The 12,212-nt window shown below is 49.3% G+C and overlaps 1 protein-coding gene across 1 annotated transcript in view; it reads right to left on the bottom strand.

The window, feature by feature from the left end:
* Window positions 1-10,138, bottom strand: part of PTEN (phosphatase and tensin homolog) — a 50,890-nt gene extending 40,752 nt beyond the window's left edge. The window contains exon 1 of the mRNA XM_042021965.1: window positions 9,967-10,138. Coding sequence (XP_041877899.1) covers window positions 9,967-10,045 — 79 coding nt within the window. The 5' untranslated portion in view covers window positions 10,046-10,138. The remainder of the gene's footprint in view (window positions 1-9,966) is intronic.
* Between the last annotated feature and the right edge of the window lie 2,074 nt (window positions 10,139-12,212).

The raw sequence follows: 12,212 nt of genomic DNA, 5'->3' as shown, positions 1-12,212 counted from the left end.
CCAAGGCCAGGCTGGACATTGGGGCTTGGAGCAGCCTGGGACAGTGGGAGGTGTCCCTGCCCATGGCAGGGGTGGCACTGGATGGGCTTTCGGGTTCCTTCCAGCCCAAACCACTCTGGGATTCTGTGAATCAAAGGCTTCAATAAGATTTCACCTTTCTTCAGAAAGGAAATTTCAAACAAGCTGAGTGTTCCTGAAGCTGTGAATGATGGAGCTGTTCAAGTTGTGCTTTGGAGCTAAAAATTTACTGTACACCCTGAACCTGACACCTGCAAATAAAACAACAGCAGCCCATTTTTCCGACCCTCAGCTTCCAGCTCCCAAACAGGAGTTTCATTTAACAAAGAACACACTTAAATCAGGGAATCTACAGCCTGAAAAAAGCTTCGCCACTGCCAGGAATGCTACTTTTCACTTCCAGTTCAGGCAGGGGAGGCTTGTCCTTGCTTTAATCTGCTCCCCACCAGCCCACTCCTCATCTGCTGCCAGCTCTGCTCCGTGTCACCCCTCACCCTCCTGCCTGCCAGCGGACCCAGCCTCGAGCGCGGGGTGGCCAAGCTGTCACTGCCGAGTCCCGTTTGACAGCGACGCCCAGGAGCAGAGGCACAGCGGGGCTTTGAAGTCTCCCAAAGTTGCTTTGTTGTCTGAATTTGCCTGCAGTTTTCAGGAACTCTGGCTGCAGGACCCGTGTGAGGTGGTCTGGCGGCGCAGCTGGGCCTGCCAGCGACGAAACGTTCGCCTGGTGACCTCCAGCCCTTTAACTCCAGCTCAAACGAGTCCACAGAGCAACAGCAAGGGAAAAAAAAAACCAGCACTGTTCTTACTGTTCAACAGCTTGACAGCCTGGAGCTACGGGGGGAGTGTTACAAGAAGTGTCCACACTCCACCCTCAAACAGACTTAAGAGCCCTGACAAATGGCCAAGCTCCTATTAGTGCCATTTTCTTGACAGCATCCCAACAACACAAAAGAAAATGACATAGGAAAATATACCCAGAGAAATCTAGAAGACTTTCCTAACGTACATGCTGTTTAAGCCGTACCCATGAGTGCCTCTTCTGTTTAATAGGCAGCATTTCCATTAGCCAGCATGAAATGCAAAATAAGTTCAGTATTTTTCTGTGAGCCTGGATCATCAGGAAGTGATGGAAATATAGAGGAAATGAACAGGAAGAAAGTTCTTCAGAGCAAAGGAGGATTCCTTGTAGCCAGCCAGCTGCACTTGTCAACTCTACCATCTGCGCCTTGAAGAACAAGCAAAGGGACCAACTCAGATGTGGCTGAAACATTTTATCGTTTAGAAGAAATGCATTTAACCCCTTGATGCTCCATGTTCCAACAAGGACTCTTTTTTTTTTTTCCCCATTTTTTAGTTTTTTAAGCTTTCAGCCTGCAATTTAAATGCAACAACCTAGATAAGGAATAACTGCAACTCCTTCGTATCCAGGAGGAAACCCTATCCACACCAGGTCATGGTGCTGACAATAGGTCTGGAGGGGAACTCAAATTCCCACAGCACAAAGAAATAAAGCAGAAGATGCCTCAAGAGGATATGCCAGGTTGTCTACATCCACAACTGACTTCTGGACCTGCTTATTATATTGCATTTGGGAAGTAATCCCAGAGCAAGGGTCTCTCCCTTCATCTGTGAGGTGTAGGAAATGTGTCCAGGAGCTCTCAGCCATATGGAAGCTTTGCTGAAGAGCTAATGGGGTCACGTTAAGATTGGGGGAAAAAAACTACAGGCCTTGCAGCATAAATAGAAAAAATGGTAACAAAAGCATGAAAGATGATGGCTGCTCTAGAGAACAGCTTGTTCTGACAAAGGCTGACAAAAAGGCACCTTATATTTCCATTTCAAAATGGTTTGGAATCATAAATAAAGACACAAAAGCATGCAGAGAGTAAAGGAAACATGAGCTCTTGTGTAGAGCTGCAAGGAGTGTTTGGACAATGCTCTCAGGCACAGGGTGGGATTGCTGGGGTGTCCTGTGCAAGGCCAGGAGCTGGATTTTGATGATCCTTGTGAATCCCTTCCAACTCATGAAACCCCTCTAAAATAGCTGACAATATTAAAGGACACAGAAAAGCTGCCCTCCCCATTCAGAAAGAGCTAAGAGCAAACAAAAAAAATGATGCATCAGACTCTGTATTACTGATACCGAATCCGACAGCTTCAGCTGTGAAGGCAGAGACTGGGCTTCAACTGCCTAACTCAGCCCCAAGTCCAGACCTACAGCACTGCCTACAATCCCAACAAATTTCCTGAGGGAAAGATGCCACGGTCCAGTTCAGAAAGTTCTTTTGTTTCTGCTGACATTTTGGAAGAGGCCACATCCCATTTTTCCATAGCCAGCCCGGCATCCCAACAAGCTGCAGCAACACACAGTGGCTCAAGGACAATGGTGCAGCATCCCAGGATCACTGAGGCTGGAAAGCACCTCTGGGATCATCACATCCAACCTGTGACTGATCCCCACGCTGGCACCCAAACCACAGCACCAGGCGCCGCACCCAGGCGTGCACACATGGCAAGACAGGGACTGAGCAGATGCTCTCCAGAGGACCCCACGCTCTGAGAAGCCTGACTGTCACATCTCAATTTGAGTTTTTAAGTGCCAAACTGACCCGTTTTAACCACCAACCCAACTCAACATGAGCTCTTTCAAGCAGAGCTATGAGATGTCACCGTGTGTGTTCCCAGCACACCACCCCACTTTGCAGGATCTCCCTGAACCAAGCACCACTGTGTACTTAAGCATGTCCTAACCTCAAACACCCCCAGAAAAATACAAGAATTTTATTCAGTAAAGAGAAGCCAGCACAGAAGAGTCACTACTTTGATATTTACTGACAGGAAGTGAAAAATGGCTCAGACTCAACTTTTTGCAAGCCTGAAAGAACATCCAAAACTTTCACAGACAAGAGAATTTAAAATAGCTATTGGGTTGGAGGACAAATACAGCACACAAAAAACTTTCACAAATCAGGAACTGCAAAAAGTAGGGGGTTTATGGAAATCAAACCTTCATTTGGGGGGGGTGGATCAAAAGAAGATAAAGGTGAGTGGCAAGACAGAAGGCCATTCTAATAAACCATTCCTCAACCAATAACCCTCAAGTAGATAATTTTATCCCACTGAGATCTAGTGTCTCCCTCCTCTAAATGTTAGCATAAGAAAAGGACATTCCTTCTTGAACTCACCCACACAAGAAATTAGAGAACAGAAAATACACAACTCTTCAGTTGTAGCCTGATATATACCCAGGCAATGCAATGAATTAAGCAGAGGCCTCTAAGAAAATTAATCATGCAATTAAAAGCTATTATACTACAGCCCCACAAAGGCAGAATTAAGTTTATAAAGATATTTCTTAAGCACTTCCCTACAAAAAACTGGATATTAAGCAGTTTTTCTGCACTGCTGCACACTGGGGCTGTGGAGCTGGGAGTTCATCTTTAAAGGGAACAATGCCAGCTTTTGCAATAGTCATCATCCCAAACACAGAGCAGTTGGGTTTAATTTTTTTAGCTGCACAGTCAATTACCATTTGAATCACAGAGCCACTACTTGAGCTACATTGCCTAAAAATCGTTATTAAGATAACCTAGATTTATGCAGCATGATACAGGGCCTAATTGCACAATTATTTACTTCCATTCTACAAAAATGCCTTTTTTTTTCCAGGGCCCCACAGGCGAGACAGCAAACGAGGCAGATGACAACAGGAGCAAAGAGGATGCTGGCTTGAATTAGAAACTGGAACAAGGATTTGTTTACATCTGAAATATCAACCTGGGCCTAAGACACATCCAAAAACGAACAGAAGCCAAAGCAGAGTCAACCACCCACAAATAATCCATGTTTCAGAAGACATCCTGCTCTACAGGGCTACACATTTCCAAATAAATTCCCTTCTTACAGCCCAGAAATCACCATTCCAGTAACTCACAGGAATGCACAGACTTGCACAGCTTTAATCCCAAAAAACCTTCACCAAAGTGCCCAATCAAAGGAGCCCACACCTCCCCTAGGGTTTAAGATGAGGCACAGGGCATATCCAGGAATTACTACGCACAACTCCAGGCTATATCCCATTTTCCCCCCCGAAAAAGCCATGCAATAAATTCCCCTTCAACATCCACCCCGTATCAGGCGCAGTAAATGAATAAAAATCACACAGAGCTCTGAGTTGCTCCAAACTAGAAAGGAGCTGGGCTTTGAAAGGGAGTTAGTTATGAGTAATGACAGTATCTTTGGTCTCTAATGTAATTAAGGGATTTGACAGCTCAGCTGCCTATTCCCTCCCTTCTCTTCCAGTTTGTCAGAGCACAACAATTGTCCTTTAAATCATTATACAACAACCATTTTCATGTTTAAACCTGTTGTAGGGGAAGACTCTGGCTAAGGTACCAGGGTATAATTTGTCAGTTTACGCAGCATTAATATGGCAACAACATTAATCCATTAAAAATATAATTTCATTTAAGGAACTGTTCAGCAACTCACAACCAGCAAAAACTTGGTAAACAGAAGCTTCACATATAAAATTTCAACTTTGTACTTGCTACTCCCTAAAGTTTAGCTTTGTCTTTCTGCTTTTTAGCACAGGGGGGGTTTAACACAACATTCTTCCAGCCGTATTATTACTGAACAAATTATATCAATTGCTTCCACAATGAGAGAGGATTTAGGTGTCCAAACCAATCTCCAAGGAAGAAAAATGGAAAAGACAGTCACCTCTCTTCTGGGAGAAAATGAAGACAATTCTGTACTCCTCTGAACAGTTTTAAGATATCATTTAGCAAATACTCACTGTCTCTACAGCAGTCACCGTGCTCCAGAACACTCTGGTAATACAAGCAAGTTCTTCTAGGAGATGTCTAGCACTGGATAGCAGTAGGAATTTTGTCCCAAGGAAATCTGCTGGCCCCAGCCTAGCAGCCATCAAGAGCCACTGCAGCAGGAACAGCAGTTCCAGTGTTGGATAAGCTCCCCACTCAAGGCTACATCCTCTCCCAGGTCAGTGCAAGGCAGATGGAATGATCCCGTGGACAGAAAGGTCTCCCTGACTAGCACAAATTCCTAGAAAGATGCATTTCCAAAATTCACCACCCTTCAAGGCTCCAGCTGGACCCAGTGTTGATGCTGGCCGGCCAACCACACAGAGTAAATGGGTGGGATTTTCAGGAGTCCTCAACAGTGACAGAACTGTCCTCACCGAGCAAACCCCACCAAGTAACTCCTCAAGTGCCAACACCTCATCAGTCTTAGTGTAAGCAAGAGGAAACTTGGATTTTTGCTTAAGAAAGGAATACTCAAACCTAGTACTGGTCCTAGCAAAGCTGGCACTTAATTCAGCATTACCCTCTCCATGTTTAACAGCAAAGCTCTGGATGTTCTGAAGATTTCACACCCTTAACTGAACTTAAAACCAGGCTCCAATTATTTATCACTTTGGCTGGGCTTTTTCCAAGAGGTCACCCTGTAAGAAATGCTATACAGGGTCCACTCATTTCTCTGCCCACCTCGAGAAGAACACACAGCCACTACTTCAGCAGCTTCTGTTCATTTAAAAGTGTGCACAGACAGGTGTTTTTTCATTTGGAGTTTAGCTTGTGCAAACAGTCTCCGCATACACTGAAAATTTCTGATGATCCAAGCTGAAGCAGTTCCCTAAGAATCCTGCACTACATTTAAACAAATGCAAAGAGACGAGCTGTATTTGCGAGAGCTTCTTCTAAGTCCCTTTCTGAACAATCCTTTCAGCAGTGAAAAAGCAGGGCAGGAAGGGGCTGGGTGACTCTGCATGGGGTTGCACCACACAGCACCTGCTGTGCTGGGGTTTGAAGGTTTCAGCTGTCAAACACCCCTACCCACACTACAGCAGTATGTCACAGGGCTTGGGGTTTTTTGGGTTGTGAGGAACAGTAAATGACCTAGCCCATGTCTAACCCCAGAGAGAAAATGCAGGAACTCATTTGCAGCAGCCACCACCTTGCTTTCTCCACGTGGACAATTCAGAGCCCTTATCCTTGCTAAGTGCCAAAAGAACAATTTTCCTGGGATCAAACACATCCTGTAACAAGCAAGGAACTGAAACTCTGCTGAGTCCCCAGCCAGCAGGGCCGCTGGAGTGCTGTCTATGCAAACAGACTTCTGAGACGAATTCAGAGCAAAATTGGCATTAATCTTGTCCAAAACCCAACATCATCCCAGGCTCCAGATGCAAAATGAGTCTGTCGGGCTCTGAACACTGCTAAGTAACATGGTTTACTTCAGAACAAAGAAATACTTTCCCACCAATAAAATGCACTGCCAGTTGGTCTCTTCTCGTTTCTTCTAAACGCTCCCTGTGCTTGTGTGCAAGACAAACTTGTTACAAAACCTCTAACAAACTTCAATCTTAAAATGAGACTAAGCCTTTTTAAAAAATGGCATTTCCAGCTCGGGCTCTATTTTTAAACATGGTATGGACCTCATGCCACTAATTCTTTTTTTTTTTTTTTTTCCTGGAAGCTGAGCCATTTTGAGTCAAGTCCCATAATTTAAAATTTCATTAAAAATGCAAAGAGCTTTAGGACTGCAAATAGCATAAAGCAGTGAGAGATTCTAAGCAGCTTCCTCCCGCAATTTCAGCATTCTCTGCCTTTCATTCCACGAGACAAACGACGTGTGAGACGTGTAAACTGCACCCAACATCTCATCTCGCCTGAATATTGCTGCAGTTTGTACCACTATGTAGGTCACGAGCTCCACATGCTTCAGTCAAGCCCTGGGCTCAGCCTAGCTGCCCATTCTCACCCCTACCAGAAGGCCTGGGAACACGAGACAAAGTTTAACCCAAGCTAGGATGGGCACAAGAAGCAGTCACACGATTTTTTCCCACTTCAGTCCCAAATAGTGAAGCCACTTGCTGAACTCAGTTACACACAGAGCTCTTAAGACACAAGCAATCCATGCACTGCTGCAAAGAAGTGTTTTCTCTCTGCTGTTCCCTGCACTAAGGGGGGCACCACCAAGCTGCACAATTTCAGAAGTAACACACAGAGTGCCTCAGAAAACATTCTGGTGCTTGCAGCATCAAGAAATGCAACCACAGGAGAAGAAAGCCATTAATCCAAACTTTCCTTCTCACCCATGTGCACCAAAAAGTATCCAGTATTGCAGAAATTAATTAGAAACCCAAAAGAACCAGAAATAAATATCTGAACTATTAAACACCTGATTTAATGTCTCCACCTTTAAAACCCTTTCTTCTTCTAAGTTCAAAATACTTTTTTCCAAGATGTGCATAAAGACTGCTCACAGAGAACATCCGATCAGATGAAAAGTAGTGTCAGTGTGGTTTTTAAAGACACACAGGCTTATTTTCACACTCTGCACTGATTTTGGGAAGATGCTCTCTCCCTTTGCTGAAATCCCACATTACACACACAAGAATTCTTAACCAATTCCTCAGGAACTCAGAGTTCCAAGCACAATGTCCTGCACTGTACATACATCAAGATCACTTTTAAAAGGATCTGACGCAGCCCATTCAAGGATTTTGGCACTCCAGCACCTCACCCAGCCCGCCTTAGGCACCCAGGAGCTCCTGCAAGGCCTTGGGATAATATCCAGGACCCAAAGTCTCTGTCCACACAGGACTCCAGGACAGGAAGCTTCCCGCAGAGCAGGGCAGGAGAAAGGGCAGAGCACAGAACACAGGCACCTCATCTGGATTCACTGCAATTCCTTTCACTCTCCAGCTCCCAAAGCCCAGGGAAGCACCAGCTCCCGAGTGTTCTGGAGCTGCAGGAGGAACCCAGACCTCCATTTCCCATTTCCCAGCCAAATGCCCAAATCACTGGGCTGTCCAGCTCCTGGCTGCCTCTCCCTTTTAGCTGGACAGAGGCAGCTACCCTGAACTAACCTGGCATCTCTAACACCTGGTCCTCCGGCCATGCCTTGCTGAACAGCTCACTTGGGCTTCAAGTTTTCTCTTTTTTCCCCTTAACATCACATGGTTGGAGAGCTAAATCCATGGTCATGTGTGTAAGGAATAAATAGGTTATTTCCCAGCTACCAGCAATGGTGAGCAACAATTCAGTCGGAGCCTTGCAAAAAGAAGCCTGCACAAAGTGATTAAAACAATTCAACTTTCACTTCTGCAGCAACATCAGCCTTCAAGCAAAGCCATGGCACTGCACAGGCAGAAGTCTTCATTCATTATCTGTTCAAAATGTGCAGCTACAAACCCCCCCGCTTCTTCCTATGTTATTTTTTCTAGCATTAAAGAAATCAAACCATCTTTTCCAAAAATTTCATGGCAGAACTGCAGCCAGCTGCTCCTTTTAGAAAAGCCAGCCTAAGCCCAGTGCAACGGCCTGGTTTTTAACACAAAATTCTAAGAATAAAAATTAAAAATAAGCCATTAATTCCATTTAGCACATCATTAGGCAATCTTGAGCAAGAAAGTCGAGGTTCAGCATTCACTAATTTTCTTGCTGGGCGCATATGACCAGTTAAAAAGATCTGTTTGGGTCAAAATATCTCTCCCTACCAAGGGCACATCTGGGCAAAGATACCTGAAACACCAAACTCTTCAACTGTGAAGTAAAAAACCTTTTGGTTTTGTGACCACTTAACTCTTTCCATAACCCAAACAGCCAACGAAATAACCAAGTGCAAACACTTAAAAATCCAGGCCTAAAAGAGCTTTTATCACAAACATAACACAGGAATAATGAACCAGAGCTGCTAGTTAAAAACCAAAACCTAAGCAGCTGCTTGGTAAAGTCCAGAACCTTTCAGGTTGTTTTAAAGCTACCAAAATTTTAGGCCAAAGCTCAATGCAAAAGCAAGAGTTCTGTACTAGCTACAGCTTTTATCAGCTTTGATCCTGCTCAAAAACTGGATTTACCTGGAGCACTTGCTCGGACATAAATGTAATTGCTCCAAAACCCAATAGATTTCCACCTAATCCTGTTGCAGAACAGAAACGTCTCTCCACAGGGAGAAGCCCAGCTCTGAGCACTACTGTCAATATTCATTTTTCCAACTTCTAAGCGAAGTTCTTGCCCCAAAATCTCTCCCACAGCACCAATCTTTCCCCACCACGGAGCAAGATCCTGCCCACAGCAGAGCCCCTACCCACCATGAACCCTGCAGGGCATTCCAAGCTAAACATCTGCCTGACGCCGCTCCAGCACATCTGTTCCAAAGGCCACCAAAACTACACACCGGCTTTTGCCTCGCTAGCCGTAACTGCACGCTAATTACTTATTCCAGAATAAGTATTCTATACAATCCTCCTCGATGACACCCGATGCGCTCTCGTTTGTGACACATCCGCGTGCAGTTCACCGGGAAAAATGGTGGGTTTTGGTTTTGTTTGGTTTTTTTTTTTTAATTTGGAAGGAGCGATTGCCGCCTCTTGTCATGGAGAGCCTTGCTGCATCCTAAGGTACAGCTCTGCCTTAGGAGAGGGCTGGAAATCAGGGCAGAGGACACAGGCTTCGACTGAAGCAACCCGGAGAAAGCCACAGGCCCGGCATGATTATATTCGCAATTCAAGACGAGTTACTAAATTAAAAAAAAAAAAAAAAAAATAAAGCGCTGTGGACGCAAATCACGGCGGGTCGGGCGCATTTGCTGCGTGAGCCCAAAAGCCAACACAGCCGGAGATAAGCGGCTGCTCCGGAGCGGGCAGGGGCTCCGTGGCCGGGGGTGGGAGGGGGGGGGGCAGCCCCTCGGCGGCTCGGGGGGGCCGCGGGCCGGCCGGCAAGGAGCGCTGGCGTTAATCCTGGAGCTCCCGTTAATCTGCCGGGCCCGGACAAAAGGCGGCCGAGGCGGCGGCGGGGGAGGGCGCGGCGGCCCGGGCGAGCCCCGGCGGCGGAGCGGCCGGGGGCAGCGCGTTAGGTAACGCCGCGCGGGTCTGATGCAATCGCGGGACGTGCGGGAGCAGAAGCGTGAGGAGGATACAGGTCAGGTCCAGGTCGAAGCCATCCTCCTGGTATCGCCTTTTGTTCCTGCTGACGATCTCTTTGATGATGGCGGTCATGTCTGGCAGCCGGGGGCCGCTCCGGGGCAGCGCGCAGGGCCCGGGCGGCGGCCGCGAGGCACCACCGGGCGGCCCCGGGCGCTGATGCTCCGGCGGCTCAGCCCCGGGCGGGCCCGGCTCCCGGCGGCGGCACCGGCTGCTGCTCCCTCCTCCTCCTCCTTCTCCTCCGCCTCCTCCGAGCGCGTCGGGAGCCGCGCCGCGCCCCCGGGGGCGGTGCCGCCGCCGCCGCCGTGTTTGGGGCGAGCGCGGCGGCGGCGGGGGGAGCAGCTCTGCGGCGCTCCGGGCCCCGGCAATGGTGACAGCGGCGCGGGGCGCGCCCCCGGCCCGGCCCCGCTCCGCTCCCCGCCCCGGGGGCCGGGCGGTCGCTCCCTCGGCTCTTCCCAACGGCGGCTCCTCAGGGCGGCACGGCCGCGCTCATCCCCCGGCCCGCAGCGCTCGCCGGCGCGGGGCGCCCATCATGGCCGCGGTTTCCGAGAGAGACGGCGGGCGGCGCCGCCACGCCCACGCGACGCATCCGCCAACACACAAAGTAGTCCCTCCCACCCCGCCAGCAGAGAAGCGGTGAAGCGGCGGACCGGGGGGACTGGGGCACCGGATCTCACTGCGCGCGCCGCCCGTACCCCTTCTCCCGCCGGTCCCCCCTCGTCCCCCGGAGGGGTGGGGGGAAGGGGGCGACGGGCGGAGGGATACGGGCGGTATAGTGAGGCGGCCGCGGTGCTGCGACCCGGTCACGTGGGCACTCGCGGCGGCACCTCCCCCGCGGGCGGAAGTGGCCGTGAGGGGCCGTGAGGGGCCGGGGCGGTCTGGGGCCCCCGAGCCCCTCAGAGCTCCCAGAGCCGCCCGAGCCCCTCAGAGCCCCCGGGACTGCCGCTCGCTCGCCTCTCCTCCTTCCTGAGCCGAGCTGGGCTGGAGGAAGGCAAGGGGAAGAACGGGCTCGGTGCGGCCCTGCGGGGAAGGGGAACGGGGGGGGTCAGCCCGGCGTCTTCAGGGGTTCGTCGTCTTCTCCTCACGTCCCCCGGGGTTGGCGTGAAGCGGAGAAGCCGCAGTGAGCGAGTGCCTGTCGCCCCCTGCAGCCACCGGGCACCGAAGGAAGGGGGATTTGGGCCACCTGCTGCCCTCGGAATCACAGAGTCCCTGAGGCTGGAAAAGCCCTCCCAGCCCATGGAGTCCAGGCTGTGCCCAATGCCCACCTTGTCCCCAGCCCAGAGCACTGAGTGCCACCTCCAGCCCTTCCTTGGACACCTCCAGGCATGGGCACTCCAAAGCTCCCTGGGCAGCCCCTGCCAAGGCCTGAGCACCCTTTCCATGCAGAAATTCCTGCTGATGTCTTCGGGGTGACCAAGCTCAGAGACAGGGACATGACAGCTCCCCCAGGTCCGGCCGGCTGGCTCAGCAGCCCGTGGTATTTCCATGGAGTGTTCTGTGCCACTCCATTCTCCTTCCCACACTGCTCACAGTTATCCTGGCAGGGAGAAAGCGCTGTCTATAAATCTCTAAATCGGTCTTTATAACCCTTTAAAACGTTAGGGGATAACCCCTATTGTACAAGGCTCTTCACACTCTAAGCTGAGAACTCCTGTAACTTTTTGAGAATTAGCAGCGGTAATGTTTTGCAGGAAGATGACCATCAGGTAGCTTGGTGCAGCCTGAGCTCCTGGATATGAACACTGCTATCAGTTTCCATCTTCCTCGTTATTTGGTAAGTTTTTTGGGGATCTTTTGTGTGATTTTTTTTTTATCCCCTTTCTTGTGCAGAGAGGTGAGATATTAGGTTAGTGAGGTAACAAAACCTAGAATTTTAAGGCAGCTTGGAATGTAGGACTTCTGTAAAGCTTCAGGAATGGACTCTGTTGGAGGTCAGCATCTGCTGTACACCTGGAAGAGAGACACCGTGGAAGAGAGCCTGAGAGCGCGAGGGGAATCCACGTGCCCCTTCTCCCCTTCTCTCCATGAAAAGCAGGTGATGTAAACCAGGCAGGTATCCCCCTGAAAAACAGATCCTGGGGTTTATCCATAAATCCACCTCAAACGGGGCTGTCAGGGAAAGACATCTTGCTGAAGGCACTTTGTGTATGAATAATGAACGTAAATAATAAATAAATAAATAAATATTCCAGTGTCCTCCTCGATCCTTAAACACTTCTGAGAGGTGCTGGAGGGATTTCCT

Source organism: Corvus kubaryi, unplaced genomic scaffold (assembly GCF_017639235.1).
Source record: "Corvus kubaryi isolate FWS band 111438036 unplaced genomic scaffold, C.kubaryi_AGA036_p1.0 126, whole genome shotgun sequence".
Taxonomy (NCBI): domain Eukaryota; kingdom Metazoa; phylum Chordata; class Aves; order Passeriformes; family Corvidae; genus Corvus; species Corvus kubaryi.
Note: the sequence above shows the minus strand (reverse complement) of the source record. Positions and strands in the feature narration are given on the sequence as shown.